General features: G+C 45.4%; 1 protein-coding gene across 4 annotated transcripts in view; it reads right to left on the bottom strand.

Annotated features, from left to right (window-relative positions):
* Nucleotides 1-266: 266 nt before the first annotated feature.
* Nucleotides 267-18,454, bottom strand: part of MDGA2 (MAM domain containing glycosylphosphatidylinositol anchor 2) — a 665,204-nt gene continuing 647,016 nt past the window's right edge. For all 4 annotated transcript variants that reach the window (XM_084631535.1, XM_084631536.1, XM_084631538.1 and 1 more), the window contains 3 exons: nt 12,179-12,309; nt 2,695-2,800; nt 267-794 (listed from right to left, as the gene is read on the bottom strand). In XM_084631535.1, the coding sequence (XP_084487661.1) occupies nt 706-794; nt 2,695-2,800; nt 12,179-12,309 (326 nt within the window). In that variant the 3' untranslated portion in view covers nt 267-705. The remainder of the gene's footprint in view (nt 795-2,694; nt 2,801-12,178; nt 12,310-18,454) is intronic.

Here is an 18,454-nt window from a genome sequence, read left to right as displayed (position 1 = left end):
GTTGAAGTGGCTGCAAGCAAACTCGTTTAAGCCCGTGTCATATGTAATCCCAGGTTACACACCCTGGATAATAATGCATGCAAAAGGAGACAGCATACAGTTATCTAGCATAGCCATGAAAAAATGAAACATAAATGTCTTAAACATCTTTGATCGAGGGTTATTTTCTAGGGGAGGTGACACCCAAAGGTGAAAGGGCCTACATTTATTGAATTCTATACTAAAAACCTTCTTGAAGGGAAAATAAACGCCAGCTCTTCATATACCCTGTTTACAGTGAGGTGTTGTTTCTCTCTCGCTCACTCTCTTTTTTTGGCAGGCCATTAGGTTTCCATGGTAACAAGCAAACTATTCATTTGAAACAAAACCAGCCATGACTTTGTGCTTTGACAAGGATTTCTATAGGTCTTTTTTTCAGAGTTCAACCAGATGATGCCGTATTTCTTATAGACCACAAAAGCACCTGAAGGTCTCTTTTATGCCAGATCGCTTTTCACATGTGGTTCAGAGCCAGTTACGCTCCCATGATGCCTTTTATCCCCAGTGCTTTTTTTTTTTTTAATTTTTATTTATTTATTTATTTTAATGTTTTGAGTCAGTCAGTGGAGGAATCTTTGGTAGTTTGTTTTTAAATGTCCATTTTACAAAGACTCTTTCTTCATGCCAATGCCTGGTGAATCTTTCATAGCCTCTGCCAGGATAAGGTCACCTTTGATGACTTAAGACAGACATGAGGAGGATCACTGGGAAAAGCCATATATGTGCTAATGTCCCAACAGCACCTGCTCGTAAATCTACAAAGAGTGGGGGAGAAAAAGAGTGGAATTAACAATCAGAGAATCAAGAGTTTACCACCTAAGGGTAAATGGCACACTGACACTGCACAGATTGAAAGATCCCGTTTGGAAATGCAGAGGCTGGGGAACAGAATAACTCAGGGGTGCCGGCACCACCCCTCTGCCCCCCCCACACTTTTAAAAGTGCAAGGGCCATGCCCGCCTGCTTTTTAACATGGACATAGTTTGGGGGGCAGGGGACCAGAATGGCGCTGGGAGGGACTGCGCTTCACAATGTGGGAGGAAAGCAGCTCCCCCGCTGCAGAATCTAGCCCCTGCTGGTGGTGCCAGCCTCTTCCTGGTGCTTTCCAAAAGACCCGGTCCCTCTCAGGAGCCCTGCCCCTGCTCCGCCTCTTCCCCCCAAGGCCACGCCCCCTGGCCAGGCTGGAAGTCGGAACTGGGAAGCCACCAGGGAAGCTACTGTGGGGAGCCCTTAACCCTTCACCTGCCCTGGGTGGTGTGCCCCAGGGGGGCAGGGTCATGGGCTGGAGTCTGCTCTTGGGAACCCTGGCCTGCTGCCCAGGGCAGGTGGAGGGTCCAGAACTCCCCACAGTGCCCCGTGACTCTTACCATGGCCCAGCTCTGACTTCCAGCCGGGCCAGGGGGCGGGGCCTTGGGAAGAAGAGGAGGAGCAGGGGGCAAGGCCACGGAGAGGGACAGAGTCTCGTGGGCTTCCCACTTCCACCAAAGTTCCAGAGCTGTTGGGATAACTGGATGATATTTATTGATAAATAAGGGGACCAAGGTCAATCCTGGGCACTGAATAAGGCACAGGTCCTGTGAGAAAAATAGTAAGTGATCATATAATTAAAGACTGTATCATAAAAACCTATGCACAAAGTGTGTGCCTGGGGTGTGTGTGTGTGAATTAAGGTTTCACAGGCAGCCTACATTTGGGAATTTCCTAAATTTTGAGTGTTTGGCTTTGCAACCTTAAAATTCTTTTAGCATAGTTGTGAGCCTATAATATCTATCTCTAGAATCATAGAACATCAGGGTTGGCAGGGACCTCAGGAGATCATCTAGTCTAACCCCCTGCTCAAAGCAGGACCAATTCCCAATTTTTGCCCCTGATCTCTAAATGGCCCCCTCAAGGATTGAAGTCACAATCCTGGGTTTAGCAGGCCAGTGCTATCCCTCCCATCTATCTATCTATCTATCTCCTTCCCTCCCTTTATTCAGTCAGATTTATAAGTAGGGTAATGGAGATTTTTATGTATAATAATAATAAAACAAATAAATATATACGCACACACTCAAATGCACACACACACACACACACAATGTTTATTCATTGTAAAAGAAAAGGAGATCTATACACTTTTAAAATTAAGTATGTTATTAATATCCAAATGTCTGTTGTCTAGGGGACAGATTCTGATATCCTGACCTCAGTACAGTCGTACCTTACTCCGCAAACAATTCCACTGACTTCAAATGGAGTCCTATAGAGTAAGGCATGGAACGATGGGATGGTGGCTATCAGAATCTGGCTCTATATGAGGAGAACTAGTATTCCTTTAATATAGACCAGTGCCATTATATACATGCTTTCTAGCTATACACCAGAGTGCAATTTCATGGTCCTGTCCTGCCTGCCTCCCATTTGGTTTTCCTTCTCTTTGCTGCCATTACATTTAAAAAAAAATGTTATGCATTTTCATATTTGAATAGATATATTTTGGCTCCAGATTTTGGTTCCAAGGTAATATTTAAAAATCTCCATCTTTACTGGGAAATATTTTGTTTTGTTTTCTGCACCTCAGGGTCTGGTTTAGAACACAGCTCACATTTACAGCGATGGGGAGAGGCATAAGTATCTAGACAGCTCATCACACTGTCTGGAGGACCCACTTACTGTTGGCTGGCTGGTCTGCTTTCATACACTCTCCTTCCACAATTGATACATCATCAATAGCAATATCACCTTCTATGCCAGGACCTCGGATCCCTTCAAAAATGAGCTGCAAAAAATAAATATGATACAATTAGCAATACAAGGAATTCATGACAAATAGAAAATATTCAGCTCTATTCACAGACACAAATTAATGTGGTTAAATTAAAGAGCTGTAGTTCATGACTCTCGATGTGCCTTCAGTAATGTACATACACCTGTTGAGCTTGCAGGCCAGCATCCCAGTAACGGAGAAATCATTAGTGCAGAGTCTAGGCATATGTTAACTGTAACTTGCTTTGTTTACAAGTATACACCAGGCCTGGCACAGCATGCAGGGCTATTCTGTCTGCTAGGAGCCTCAGCCCAACACCAGCGACTAGTTCCAGGGAGCAACTCTATCCCCCCGCAAAACAAAACACCTCAGCAACAACCAATGACAGCACAGCATGTCATCCCAAGACTGGACATTTGCTTGTCTGCTGCATAGCACCCACGTCCCTCAATGGGCGGCACTATAGAAATAAAGGCGTGATGGTCGTCTGGCACCACACAGTGTAGGCGTGATGGTCGTCTGGCACCATACAGTATAGGCGTGATGATCGTCTGGCACCATCCAGTATAGGCCTGATGGTCGTCTGGCACCATACAGTGAAGGCGTGATGGTCGGCTGGCACCATACAGTACAGGCGTGATGGTCGTCTGGCACCATACAGTGAAGGCGTGATGGTCGTCTGGCACCACACAGTACAGGCGTGATGGTCGTCTGGCACCATACAGTGAAGGCCTAATGGTCGTCTGGCACCATACAGTACAGGCGTGATGGTCGTCTGGCACCATACAGTACAGGCGTGATGGTCGTCTGGCACCACACAGTATAGGCCTGATGGTCGTCTGGCACCATACAGTACAGGCGTGATGGTCGTCTGGCACCATACAGTGTAGGCGTGATGGTCGTCTGGCACCATACAGTGAAGGCGTGATGGTCGTCTGGCACCATACAGTGAAGGCGTGATGGTCGTCTGGCACCATACAGTGAAGGCGTGATGGTCGTCTGGCACCATACAGTGAAGGCGTGATGGTCGTCTGGCACCACACAGTACAGGCATGATGGTCGTCTGGCACCATACAGTGAAGGCCTGATGGTAGTCTGGCACCACACAGTACAGGCGTGATGGTCGTCTGGCACCATACAGTACAGGCGTGATGGTCGTCTGGCACCACACAGTACAGGTGTGATGGTCGTCTGGCACCATACAGTACAGGCGTGATGGTCGTCTGGCACCACACAGTACAGGTGTGATGGTCGTCTGGCACCATACGGTACAGGCGTGATGGTCGTCTGGCACCATACAGTGTAGGCGTGATGGTCGTCTGGCACCACACAGTACAGGCGTGATGGTCGTCTGGCACCATACAGTGAAGGCCTGATGGTAGTCTGGCACCATACAGTACAGGCGTGATGGTCGTCTGGCACCATACAGTACAGGTGTGATGGTCGTCTGGCACCATACAGTGTAGGCGTGATGGTCGTCTGGCACCATACAGTGTAGGCGTGATGGTCGTCTGGCACCATACAGTGAAGGCGTGATGGTCGTCTGGCACCACACAGTACAGGCGTGATGGTCGTCTGGCACCATACAGTACAGGCGTGATGGTCGTCTGGCACCACACAGTACAGGTGTGATGGTCGTCTGGCACCATACAGTGTAGGCGTGATGGTCGTCTGGCACCATACAGTGTAGGCGTGATGGTCGTCTGGCACCATACAGTGTAGGCGTGATGGTCGTCTGGCACCACACAGTACAGGCGTGATGGTCGTCTGGCACCACACAGTGTAGGCGTGATGGTCGTCTGGCACCACACAGTACAGGCGTGATGGTCGTCTGGCACCATACAGTGAAGGCGTGATGGTCGTCTGGCACCATACAGTGAAGGCGTGATGGTCGTCTGGCACCACACAGTACAGGCGTGATGGTCGTCTGGCACCATACAGTGAAGGCGTGATGGTCGTCTGGCACCATACAGTGAAGGCGTGATGGTCGTCTGGCACCACACAGTACAGGCGTGATGGTCGTCTGGCACCATACAGTGTAGGCGTGATGGTCGTCTGGCACCATACAGTGAAGGCGTGATGGTCGTCTGGCACCATACAGTGAAGGCGTGATGGTCGTCTGGCACCATACAGTGAAGGCGTGATGGTCGTCTGGCACCATACAGTACAGGCGTGATGGTCGTCTGGCACCATACAGTGTAGGCGTGATGGTCGTCTGGCACCACACAGTATAGGCCTGATGGTCGTCTGGCACCACACAGTACAGGCGTGATGGTCGTCTGGCACCACACAGTACAGGCGTGATGGTCGTCTGGCACCATACAGTGTAGGCGTGATGGTCGTCTGGCACCATACAGTGAAGGCATCTCAGATAATGTGCCATGAAAAAAGGGAGGCGTCTGCTATCTATACGACTGGCTTAAACATGAGTTTGCCCTCTGCTGGAGGTCTCTTGGCATTACAACTTATTATTGCACGTGACCTTGTTCCGGGGAAGACATGAGGGTGCGTCAATTAGACAGAGTTCAAAGAAACTCCTGGGTGAGATGAGATCAGTGGTTCTCCACTTTTCCCAAACCTGTTCCACCGATCACATTTCCATACTGCGACACTCATCTAATCTAGCTGGGATCACACTGGGATCCCCTTGCTACTCAGCAATATGGAAAGGACAGGGTGGTCTTAACCCCCTCGCACCTGTTTGCAAACTGCCCCTGGTGGTCATTACCCCCAGTCTGAGAGAAACTTTGGAACAGGCTGGTGTTGTATTTAGACTTTTCTTTTGAGAGGTTCCAGAGAGTCACATGGACACTCATTCACCACTCTCTCTTTCATTTGGGGTTCTGCCAGAGTCTGTTTGGATGATGACTAGCCCCCTAAGACAAGCCTGAGAAAATATTTATTGCAAGTCACTGGAGGACATGACTGAGACTACGTCAGCACCACTGCTTATTGCGGCATATGTCCATCATGTTTTTTCCAGGTTCATACACTAGAGGAGCCTGGTCTCTCAGGAAGCACTGGGTGTCAACAGCACTTCCCATTATTGCTTTGGTGAAGGAAATGAGCAGATCCTAGCTCAACGATGAATAGCGAGAGGCTATTCCCATCCTTGTGATGGTTAGCAGTTCTCCAGTGTAGATGTTTCCCCTTGTTTTCAGGGCACCTTGAGAAAAAAAATCAGACGTGGTCCAGTGTGTTCTCAGAATATGAGAATGGTAATTGCCAACCAAGGACAGTATGTGGTTGACGAAAAAGAGAGCAACGTTGTGAGACAGTTAGAGGCAGAAATCTGTATTACTTTAGCTGGAGAGAAAAGTTATCCCAGTTTGGAGATGTCTGGCCTGTAGCAAGGTAGTTACTAATATTTGCCATAATGCCAGTTATTAATGAAGGATTACTACAGTACTGCAGAAACATGAGAAAATGTATCCAATAGCAAACTTCAAAGTCTTTCTGTAAAGGTGAAGGGAATTATGCAACCCCTATTTTGCAAGCAATCAAATTCACACAGCTATCCTTTTGAAATGCTTTCAGTTAACAGAGATGACAAGTTTTAAACTTTCATCTACTACAATATATGTATGAAATTCAAAGCACATCATATGGAAACACTGTGGCACTGATACAGAAATTAACAACTGGAAGACATTTAATTCTATTTGGAGTAATACATTACATTTAGTAATAATTCAGTTACAGTACCGATTATAGAAAACACTTAACCGGATTCTGCTGCCACTGATTTCAGCAGCAGTTTTACCAGTGATTTAATAGGGCACAGGATTGAGCCTATCAAAGTTCTTTTGACAGGTTCCATCTTTTCTTTGCTCATTAATACAGTTCAGTCGGTGTTGTTCAGTTAGAATGAGTAGCTTTCATTACAAATGTCCAGCAAGTCCTCAATACCCAGTGAAGCAGTGCACTGCATCTCGCAAGAGGTGCTCAGCACCACGCATGGATGGACATTACCATATAAATAACATTCAAGCACTACGATGTGCCAGAATACCAGATCGCAAGACATTATGCTGTGTAGAGGCAGATTTTACTTTCTTTATTCCACTTGATCGCGTTACTCATGCCGTCAGCAGTAGACACATGTCCTACGTGTATTAAGCCAAATTCACCCTCTAGGCTAGTGCTACTCAAAGTGGTGGCCCGCGGACCGGTGCCGGTCCACGAGCCATCGGCTGCCGGTCTGCACGCACATTGGAAAAAAAAATTGCCAGTCCCCCACATCAGAGAGCTTAAGAAGCACTGCTCTAGGTTGTTGACACTACGGCGGTAGAGTGGCCGGGCTCGGGGATGTATTTAAAAGCTGACTGGCGTGCCTTAAGTCACACTGCAAGTTCTGTGCTCGCAATGCTAAATAAACTGGAAAGCAGCACATTTGTAGTGGATGACTCCATCGTTATTTTACTGAAGTGTGATATTGTAGGTTAATTACTGTAACAAGGCAGGCATTAGTGTAACCAGGAACAGTAATTGGGAGAACAGCAAGGTTTCCATTTTTAGCCCACTGTCTGAAAACAGTGTTTCTGGTAATTACCCTCTCATCACATTTCCCCCACTCTAACACTTATAATGGAAAGTATTCAGCTTGAAAGGAAAATATCTTTCTCCTCTTTTCTCAAAGTGCTGCTCACCTCCCTCTCTTGGCAGGCTGTACAGAACCTGTCAACCGGGTTTAAAATCAAATCTCTCCTGGTTAGGACAAGCACTGCTTCAAGACACCAAGAACTCTATAAACAAACATACAAGCAGTTGCATTTAATTAAAATCTGCTTCTGGCAAGAAGCTGCACAGGTTTCAAAGATGGTTCCCTGTTAGCCAGGTTGGCCACTGGCTCCAAACAAATCACAGCAGAAGAGTATTGGCAATTCATGAAGCGCAGTCTAGTGTTCAGCTCGTAGTTACTTGCAGGATGTGCCAGATGATCACAATCCCCTACCAGTCTCTAGCAAAAGCTATTATCTGTGCCCATGTAATTTTACACAGCTGTTGTTAGAAATGCTGCATTTAAGCAGAAGAATAGCAGGGCTTACAAATATACTGAAGGCCACTTTACTCTCTTGACAAGTAAAATGGAAACTATGCCTTATATCTTCCCATCGATCCAGGGAGCCTCAAAGGGGATTTTGCTTTTAGTTGCTTTTTCCAATAGATGTCAGGCGGGGCGTACTTCCCTGGAGAGACTCCTGAATAGCAGTAGAAACCAGCCCACTCAAAATCCCATGTCCGAACGCCCCCAAGCTTGGCAAAGATTTCAACCTGGATCTAAATGTTCATGCTCAGAGCATCCTTAATTGGAAGGAATGATGCAGTGGGGCTCATCTTTTATCCTGAGGGCTAGTCCACACTGGCAATGTTAAAGTGCGGTCACAGCAGAGTGCTGGGGGAGAGTTCTCCCAGCGCTCTAAAAAACCACCTCCACGGGGGGCACAGCCCCCAGCGCTGGGGCACTGCCTACAGGGGCGCGTTACAGCCCTGAAACTTGCTGCGCTCAGGGGGGTGCTTTTTCACACCCCTGAGCGAGAAAGGTTCAGTGCTGTAAAGTGCCAGTGTAGACAAGCCCCAAGTCTTCTTGGCCTTCTTTTATTCCCAGGGCCCAAGTAACTATTGTAGCCAGCTTTGGAGTTTCTTGCCAACATTTCATTTGGGTCTAAGATGATGACGTTCTCAGCCTGTTTCTAGTAGCCGAAAGTCAAAATAATGAAAAAAGCTACCAATACTGGCATCCTTGTCAGGGGGCTAAGTACAGAGGACATGGACTGATGGGAATGAAAACGAAGCCACATCCATAACCCTAGAGATGACATGCAGCTTAAGTGCTTGCCTTGGGCAACCCCTGTGCTGTATCTGTTCTGTGGAGAAACAAAGCGTTTAATTCCCCAGGGCAGTCTGTCCATCTTTCACAGTCTGTCAGTCTGTTCCAGACACTAAAATTCACTTGATTTGTGTGTGCGTGCATGCTGTTTGTTTGTTTATTGACAGATCCATCCTTTCATGTAAAATATCCATTTGTTTCTGAAGAATTAAATGAATCGTGCTCATTATTCTGGACTAAATCACAACAGAGGTTTATAAGCCGAATTAGATGTTGGAAGGATGAAATCTTGCCTGGCTTTGGATAACTTCCAAAGCAGTAAATTAGGGAGATAAGGTGAGTGAGGTAATATCTTTTATTGGACTAACTCCTGTTGGTGAGAACATAAGAACGGCCAAAATGGGTCAGACCAAACGTTCATGTAGCCCGGTCTTCTGTCTTCTGACAGTGGCGAATGCCAGGTGCCCCAGAGGGAATGAACAGAACAGGTAATCATCAAGTGATCCATCCCCTGTTGCCCATTCCCAGCTTCTGGCAAACAGAGGTTAGGGACGCCATCCCTGCCCATCCTGGCTAATAGCCTTTCATTAATTTATTTAGTTCTTTTTTGAACCCTTTTACAGTCTTGGCCTTTACAACATCCTCTTGCAAGGAGTTCCACAGGTTGACTGTGCGTTGTGTGAAAGACAAGAGAGACTAGCTTTGGAACTATACAGAGCGCTTCAAGTCACCTAAAGAAGAGCTCTGTGTAAGCTCGAAAGCTTGACTCCCTCACCAACTGAAGTTGTCCCAATGGAAGATATCACCTCACCCACCTTGTCTCTCTAATGTCCTAGGACCAACACAGCTACAACAACACTGCACAAAGCTAGTTGGCACAGGTTGCCCAGGTGCAAAACAAAGTCACATTAAAACAGATGCAATCACTAACTGAGCATTTAAACTTTGTAGATTGCAGTTTGGGAGGTAAGGGGGGTCAAAAACTGAAAATGTTCACTGTTTAGGTTTTCCAACTAAACATTTCAAGAAAAGCAAGCACTCTCTGCGAAAATTAAATTTAGTGGAAAATGTTTCCCTCAAAAAAAGTTGAGACGGAAAAGTTTTGACCAGACGTAAATATGACATTTCTTTTACTTGTCTTCCTGGGCCTAGGTTTTTTCATATAACAAATAAAAAAACCCTGTAAAAATCAAATCAACCAAAGAAAACGAGCTAACTCAAGAACAAACAAAAAACTCTACACAGAGTTGTAACCTAAAAAGAGAGAAGAGTCAGAGACCCAATGAAACCCACTAGGAATGTGGCTAGTGCTATTGATATTATATGAAAGGCATTTGCATATGGTGGTGGTGGCAATATAAAACTCTACGACAGACATGAAGACAGTAACTGCTGGTTTTTGCGATATGAATCCCTCTGAGTGCTCCACTTCAGGTGCTCATGTGCCTCCCGAGCCCTTGATTAGAGAGTTTCCATTAGCAGTTTGGCCTGTGCATATTCCCTCTACCGCCTCATGCCAGACACCAAGGCTGTATAGGCATGCTTGGGCAAAGCACCTTCAGTTCCTTCTCCGCCTTCTTCATATCCCGTAGAGAACAGTCGGAAGCAGAGGGGAAGGAGGGCGGGCAGTGGAGCACCACAGGAGGACACCTCTTGAAGAACCCCAGGTACTGCACAAGGTGAGTAACTTCCTTTTCTTCTTTTTTGAGTAGTCCCCGCGCCATGGGTTCTGCACTTCAGGTGACTTTGGAATTTAGACTAGAACCGAAGATAGTACTTAAGTACCAAATGCTGCATCGGGACTGGCAGGGAGTAAAGTGTAAATACTTTGAAAGTGTATGAGGCCCAAGTCGCAGCTGTACATATACCAGATACTGAGACGTTCTTAACTAATGATGTGTTGCTTGTGATGTGATCAAATGTGCTATTACCTGCTGTGGAGGAAGAGCATCATAACAAATGACAGTACCTCCAGATAGCCATCTTGATGGTCTCTAAGCAGAGATCATGGACCCCTTGGATCTATCCATGAAGGAGATGAACAGCCTGGGTGACTTTTCAAAATGCTTCGTCCTATCAATGCGGAAAGCCAAAGCCCTTTTAACATCCAATATATGAAAACAGGACTCCTGCAGAGAACTATGTGGCTTCGGAAGAAACACTGGTAGATGAATGGAATGGTTAAGATGGAACTCCGATAGAACTTTAGGTAAGAATTTAGGGTTTTGACGTAAAGACCTTTTGTCCTTGAAGAAAACTGTAAAGGGGGGATCTGCCATCAAGGCTCCAATCTCCCCAAACCTACAGGCCAATGTGATGGCTACTAAAAAGGACATCTTCATAGATAAACTGAGCAGAGAACAGGTTGCCATTGGTTCGAATGGAGATCTCATCAGGTATCTGAGTAGCAGGTTGAGGTCTAAGGTTGGAGTAGGGTCTCTAATCTGGGGGTAGAGATTCCTGAAACCTTTAATAAGCATAGATGATACTGGGTGAGCAAATATGGAGACAGTCCCCACAGTCTTTGCTCTGTCCACGTTTTCTAGTTTACCAACTCCTCCATGTCATCCTTCTCTCATTGTTTTCTTCCCAGCGTCTTCCATGCTGCCTTTTATATGCTTGGAACAGCCTCTAGGAGCACGGGCATCAAATAACTTTCCTTCTATCGTTGCCCTTTACTTTGGAAATGAAAAATTCAGGGTCAGGATCAGTAGTAATTGCCAATCCATGTTTTCAGGTTAGCAGACTTGGAGGTGCATACGTTTTGGAGCCCAGAACAATAGTGCCTAATCATCCTTGGCGAGTAGGATAGCTTTAAAGATATAAGGTTCATTTGTGCTACTTTTATGCTGGAGAGGAGTTTCTTACTCAAGCAGTTATACTGAGTTCACTGGGCTCATTCAGGTCACCAACTGCTCATCCTCATGAGTATGGATAGCAGAGTTGGGCCCATAAAACCACACATTTTTTGCAGAAGTCTGTACATGTCTCATGATCAAATCAAGCACAAAGTTTGTGAAAACCTGCGGCAAGCTGTGTAAGTCTAATGAATGCTGTGTGTATCTTTGCAAAGTCAGGAATTTTCTACAGGGAATACTGTTCCTTTGTCACCTAATTGTTACCAAAGATTCAGAGATAATTTATTTTTTTGTGGCGAGAGCATAAATTTCTAGGGATCTGATTGTGTATTGCTCCTTGGTCCCCAGACAAATTACACATGAAGCAAACTTTCTATTCAAGTTGCTCAGCTGAAAAAAAACATGTTTTACATAAACTGATAGCACCATTCCCAGCTGAAAACAGGTTACTATTCCAGGTAATGGTTGGTATTCTGACATTAAATATGCATTGTTAATCTCTGTGATCTGCACCTATTTACAAGAGGGAAAGCAATTATCTGTCCAGAAAGCAGCTTTCAGAGCTGAAATGAAGCTGTGAAATGCTGTGTCAAAAAAGCAGAAATGTAAACAGGACACTTGCTTGATTTCCCCCATCAGTGCCAAAGAGAATGCTCTATTTCCAGTGCATGCATCAGATAGCTTTACTCTCCTCTGCCTTACCTGAAATGAAGTGGTGGGGTGTATATTAACCCGGGCCTGGTTCCAGTGTTGTCCCTTATTCCCACTTGAAGACCATACTGGATTTTCTATCGTGGTCTGTCCCTTTAACCGTAGGTAAACATTCAAGCTTCCTATGAAAAAACCCAGTAACAACGTTAGTCAGTTTGGTTCTTTTGCACAGATAGTTTCTTTGTTAATAGTGTTCAGCTGTGTGCAGATTCCAGTGCAGACACTCTTTGCTACAGGTAACAGTCTGCCTTGATGCTTCAACCCCTCCCTTAGGCATTTGCCCCTTTCCCATTGTGACACACTGTACCTCAAAGTAGCACCCTGGAAGCCCCATATTCACCACTGTCATATGATTATAGGCTTTATACAACGCATGGCTTGTGAGGTATCATTTTAAAAGTCTTGATCTGTTGAACCTTAATATCCTGTTGGATGGTCTGTGTCGTCATTGTACGTGAAGTTATGAAGTTTTGCTATATGTCCTACTGAAGTATGTTGTGAGGTTGGGAGACACCACAGCCAGCTTTTCAGTCAGGACAAAGGAGCCGCTATTACTGGCCAGATGGACATTAATGGCCCATCAAGAAGAATCCACTCTCTGAGAGATTGCTTGGAGAGGGCAGGTACCTACACAGATGGGGACAGTCTGACTAATGGGGACTGGCATCAGTGCAAGGATCTGTCCAGCAGATGGACGAAAGTATAAAAGAGGGACTGTGAAATCATCACTTGGCCTTTCCTCCTCCGGCTCCATCTCAACTCCTGGAAGATCCTCTGGAAGACGACTTTGAACTAGGGAGACTGGTCCTAGTCTGTGTATTGAAGAACTGTGGGCTGCCTGTAACGTCTGTTAGGGTGAGAGACTGCTTGATTCCAGTCTTGCTTAGTCTAAGTTAGAATTTAGGCTGCATTTCTCTTTTTATTTCTTAGATAACCAACTTTGATCTCTATGTCTGCTACTTACAATCACTTCAAATCTCTCTTTCTGTAGTTAATAAATCTGTTTTATATTTTAGCTAAAACAGTGTGTGTTTGGTTGCAGTGCTTGGGGAAGCTCAGCTCAGATGACAAAGGCTGGTGCATGTCCACTTTCCTTTGAAGTGGCAAACTTATTAATGAACTTGCACTGTCCAAGGGAGACTTGAACAGTGCAAGATGGTACATTTCTGCAGTGCAAGGCTGAGATGATTGGCTGCTGCCTCTCTCTGTATAATTCATGAGTGGCTCAAGGAGCATTCCTGGAATTTCACTGGGTGTGGGGCTCCATATGCTGATGGCTGAATGATCACAGCATCTGGAGGAGTTTTGCTGCTCCTCACTGGCATAGCATTGTGTGAGAGAGCCCAGGCTGGAAAGTTAAGGGAGCACAGAGGTCCCACAGATCCAGGTTGTACCCCAGGGTGCCATCACACCCCTACTTCTCCCTTATGTATTCTTTATTCATTCGGTCTTTGAATAGGAATGTGACATGTTTTTTTCCTGCTGTTGGAAGTGACAAAATCATAAGTGTTGTTAGGATATAGATATTCAGGCCTGTCTGCAAAGGCCTGTACTCTAAGAATTTAGGTGTATTCTTATCACTTGGCTAGTGATAGAGGTATAAAAGAAAGAATCAAAATCACTGTCTGCCGGTGTAAGGGCCTTCTCTCACTGTGACAGTTTGTGGCCCTGTGCTTAGGCTCAGGCCTTTGGCTAAGCAGCAGAGGCAGCCATAAGCTGGGAAGCGAACGGTCACATCCTCACATTCCAAACTAGTCACATTGAAATAAGGTGCTATTGGGCTGTTAGGCACTATCAGGACAGGATTGTATTCCTATCACCTCCAGAGAAAGGGAAGTGCCTAGAAAATGTAAAAGGAAACTTAGTTTGATAGCATCCTGTCTGGCAAGAACTCACTTATCCATAGCTGGGATGTGAAATCCTCACTTCTGTATTGTTTTGTCATTATAGTTCCCACTTTGCTGTTGTTTGTCTGTATAATCTCTGTCTGGTTCTGTGATTGTTCCTGTCTGCTGTATAATTAATTTTGCTGGGTGTAAACTAATTGAGGTGGTGGGATATAATTGGTTACATAATCATGTTACAATATGTTAGGATTGGTTAGTTAAATTTCAGGAAAATGATTGGTTAAGGTATAGCTAAGCAGAACTCAAGTTTTACTATATAATCTGTAGTCAATGAGGAAGTGACTGGGGTGTGGGTGTGGGTGGGCATGGGCATGGGCATGTGGGATGGGAACAGGGAATGGGGATAAGAAAATTGGAATCATGTTTTGCTAAAGGGGGAAATGGGAACAGGGAATGGGAGTAAGGAAGTTGGAATCATGTTTGGCTAAGGGTAGGAATGGGAACAGGGACACAGGTGTAAGGCTCTGTGGTGTCAGAGCTGGGAAGGAGGATACTAAGGAAGGAAACTGGAATCATGCTTGCTGGAAGTTCACCCCAATAAACATCGAATTGTTTGCACCTTTGGACTTCGGGTATTGTTGCTCTCTGTTCATGCGAGAAGGACCAGGGAAGTAAGTGGGTGAAGGAATAAGCCCCCTAACAAGTGTCACATAGAATTTGGCAAGATTAAAGAAGTCATGAAGTTCATAGACCCGGTGCATGTTTCTCATGTGCTTCCCATCAGACACAGCTATCTCCTGCTGCCTGGAGGCTGGAGGTGTCCTTTCTATATCAGCCTTTTTTTAAAAAATCATTTTTGCCTTGATTTGAAAAAGTTCACAGCGTCAAAGCTCTCAAAAGCCACTGTTCTCTAGGGATGCAAAGAAGAGCAAAGCCTTGAGTAAAACATGTCCCCTGGAACATTAATTATATAATTTATCCAGCACCCTGGGAACGCAAAGTACAAGTTAAGTTTACAAATATACCTCTGCTGTAAGAGACACCTGCACAATGACACAGCTCAAAGTCACACAAAGTTCTGGTTCCTAGTGCAACTCATGGCCTTGAAAAACACAAGATTAGATTTTAAAAAAACAACAAAAAAATGGAATGAAATTGACAGACGTAAAAAGAAGCAGTAAATGTGCCTGCAGCTGATGTTTACACAGGCGCACCAAGAATTAGGCTCCCACCTTACCTTCAGACTGGGTGCAAATCTGAATGGGCCTCGGTGCCTTAACGGCTGGTGGGTTTTTTTTTTTTTTTTTACACTGTAGCATTTGATTTTTCAATCGAAAGGAAGAGAGAGAAGCAGTGGGGAGGAGACATGGATTTTAGAGGGACACCCTGTCTCTTTTCAAACATGCAGAGGGCAGGGCAACTCAGCTAGAAGGACCCACCAACACCCAGAACTAGGGTGTGGCAGGTACTAGGCATGCACTGTTGCTGTTTCTGAAGCTATGTGGGAAGCTTGGGCCAGCAGTCGTTCAGGTTCCACACATGTTCACCATCTGTCAGATGAGCCAACCAGGGCTCAGCACTGGGGAAGGGTCGCCTGGCTCTTGTGAAATAAGAACCAGCTCCAAACTGAATGGGAAGCTCTTGTAAGATTCATGCCAGTTCAGCTCAAATAATTCTCCCCCTTTCTTGCTTGCTTCCTCACTGGTCCTTGGTGCAAGATTTGAAATGAAGAAGCCTCCAAGGCTAGGCAGAAAGAACAGCCATTGTTAGAGATTTCAGGTTGGCTAGGAGTATGGTAACTTAAAGAGAGTGGGGACGGGAAGTGGGTAGGCTTCATAGTCCAGGGTGGGAAGAAAAGAATCAGAGGGCTAGAAGGGGGGACGGAATACTGGATGAGTGCAGTATTTGGAAAGAAGGGTGGAGGGGGAGCCAGGAGGAGGAAGATCCACCAAAGGTAATGCTGACATATAAGTCAGCAAGGAAGAGTTCAGAGTTATGGGCTCCCAGTGAAGAGAAGGTCTTGAGCAGACAAGAATGGCTTAGAGTGTTAAAAGCAGTAGTGAAGAATGAATAGGGAGTGGAGACCCTTAGAGCAGGCAAAGAAAGGAAAGTGCAGTGAGTTTTGTGCTGGCAGGTTCCAGGCACATGCCCGATTGGAGGGAATAAGAGGACAGTAGGTGCATGTTCCAGGATGTTAGAGATGAAGGGAAGCAGGAAGTTAAAGTGAAACCGGGAGAGAAAGGAGGTTCTAAGTGCGGTTTTCTTAAGGGCAGGGAAATGGAGCACAATTGGAGCAGCCAGTTAGAAGAGTGAGATAAGTTGCCAGGAACTGCAGGCATGGGAGCAGTTAAAGGAGATGTGGATTGCTTAGCACAGGGTTGAGCAGAACTGAAGGAAGAGAGTGTGGTACCCTAAAGGCTTAGGCGCTTTCCAAACAACTACTAGAGATACATTAGAGAAAAGCCAGCCCACCTATGAGTAGTCACAGCATGAATTTAAATTTATGCTAGATTAAAGAAAACTATTACATATAATCTTACTTTTCATGAAGATCCAAAATAATGCCAATAGCAAGCAATGCACCGATGTTCTGTGTCAATGTATTATCCACTAGTGCTGGGAGATACAGACTGTGGCATACAGCTGGGTGGGTACTGCAGGATGATTACCACACTCAATTATTTAGGCCATACAGGATGCCAAAATGCAAGATCATTCATACCTCTGCCAAACTCCTGTCATGTAGTTCAAACTAATGACATGTGGATTACATCTTTTGAGCCCTCTTGCTTAAAAGAACAGGCATTACTTCACCAGCTATGTGCAGGCCTTCTCAATCAATCTGGCAGCTTCTTGAGTTTATTTACACACACCTACTTTTGTCAGCCCCAAATGCATTTGCAAGTTTGATAGATTCAACCTGCAGTAAACGCCTACTCTTGAAATTAATAACTTGCTGCCAGTCATGGCTGTGAATACTTGCAAAAGACCACAAGTACTGCATGCAAGACTTGTTTTGAAAAACTGAACCCTGGTGAACTTTTCTTTTAAACGGAGAACAATTCTGACAGACAGGAAAATGAGCAGCCAAGTGACCCTTGAGCAGATAATACAAATTGCAATGGAGACATGATACATTTTTGCATAAAAATAAATCAGAGGAGTTTATGCTTTGGATGGTTTTATAGCTTGGGAACTCTTGGGCTAACTTGTTGAAGGTGAAGAGAAGCTTTAATGACTGTATTAGCTTTTCTGTGGCATCCATTGAACACTATTTTACTGAAATAGTGATCGTCAGGCAGTATTCTTGTACAGTGTTGTTTTTATTTTGGTTTGGCAGTCTTTCACTAAATACAGACTGTCCCTGGTGACTCTTTGTTTTATTCCTTGTTCCCCCAACAACGCGGTACCACACTGAGAGGCTGCTGTAGATCAAATAGATTGGAAATAAGGTGATGTAGGACACAGACCGACTGCACCACTTGTGAAAACCTGTGGTACGTTAGCCCTGGCACTGCTTCTTAAAGAGCGCGTGCCACTTCATTGCTCCAGTTACAAACGTATGAAAATATTATTGTGGCCCAAACCTGCCACATGCCAATCACTCTACACTCCCATTGAACAGGAGCTGCAGTTACAGGAGCTCAGCACCTCACAGGAAAGAGCCCACATGAGCAGCCATTTGCAGAGACAAGAGACACAAACGGTCTTCTGTCTGTACTTTTAGGGATTATCAATGTTAACCCCTCGAAAAGGTGAATATTCAGAGTGCATCCTCTTTGGGCTGGCAGTTAGGAGGATGTGAGCATTCTCAGGGTTAATTCTGTCTGATCTGACAGGAACTTCTCATATGGTTCACAGTTAAAAGCAACACATATTTGGGAGTACGATTAGAAACATAGACCCTAGTTCCAAACCTAATTGTGACAGGACAGGGAATTCATGCCTGCTTTTCTCTTGGGAGCTAGGCTTTAGCCTAACCTTACAATGGATTTGGTAATCTCATACCCAGCCCTCATTTCTCCACATGAGCTCCCCTTTTCCCTCTTGGCCATTGTACCAATGGGAGCGTGATTGGCTGGCTGCGCTGCAGAGGTACCCAAGACCGTGCTATTATTTCTCTCTCCTCCTGAAGAGCACTAAACTCACTCATTTTTCAAAATGGCCAAACCAAACCCGCCCGGCTTACAACCACCAATCAACTGTGGTGCTGGGAATCCTCTGCCATTTGGTTGGGCAGCTGTGCGGATGGCAGAATTTGCTCCTGTTGCAATTAGCACACACGGCACTCCCATTAACAGTCTCAGCAGAGAAGCCAAGGATTGAGCAGACATGGAAACTTCCCCTGATACATTAGGCTGGACCCATGATGTGATTATGCTTTGGACAAGAGTCCAAAGGGATGTCAAGTTGACACCGT

The sequence above is a fragment of the Lepidochelys olivacea genome (genome assembly GCF_965140295.1).
Source record: "Lepidochelys olivacea isolate rLepOli2 genome assembly, chromosome: 6".
Lineage (NCBI taxonomy): Eukaryota > Metazoa > Chordata > Testudines > Cheloniidae > Lepidochelys > Lepidochelys olivacea.
Note: the sequence above shows the minus strand (reverse complement) of the source record. Positions and strands in the feature narration are given on the sequence as shown.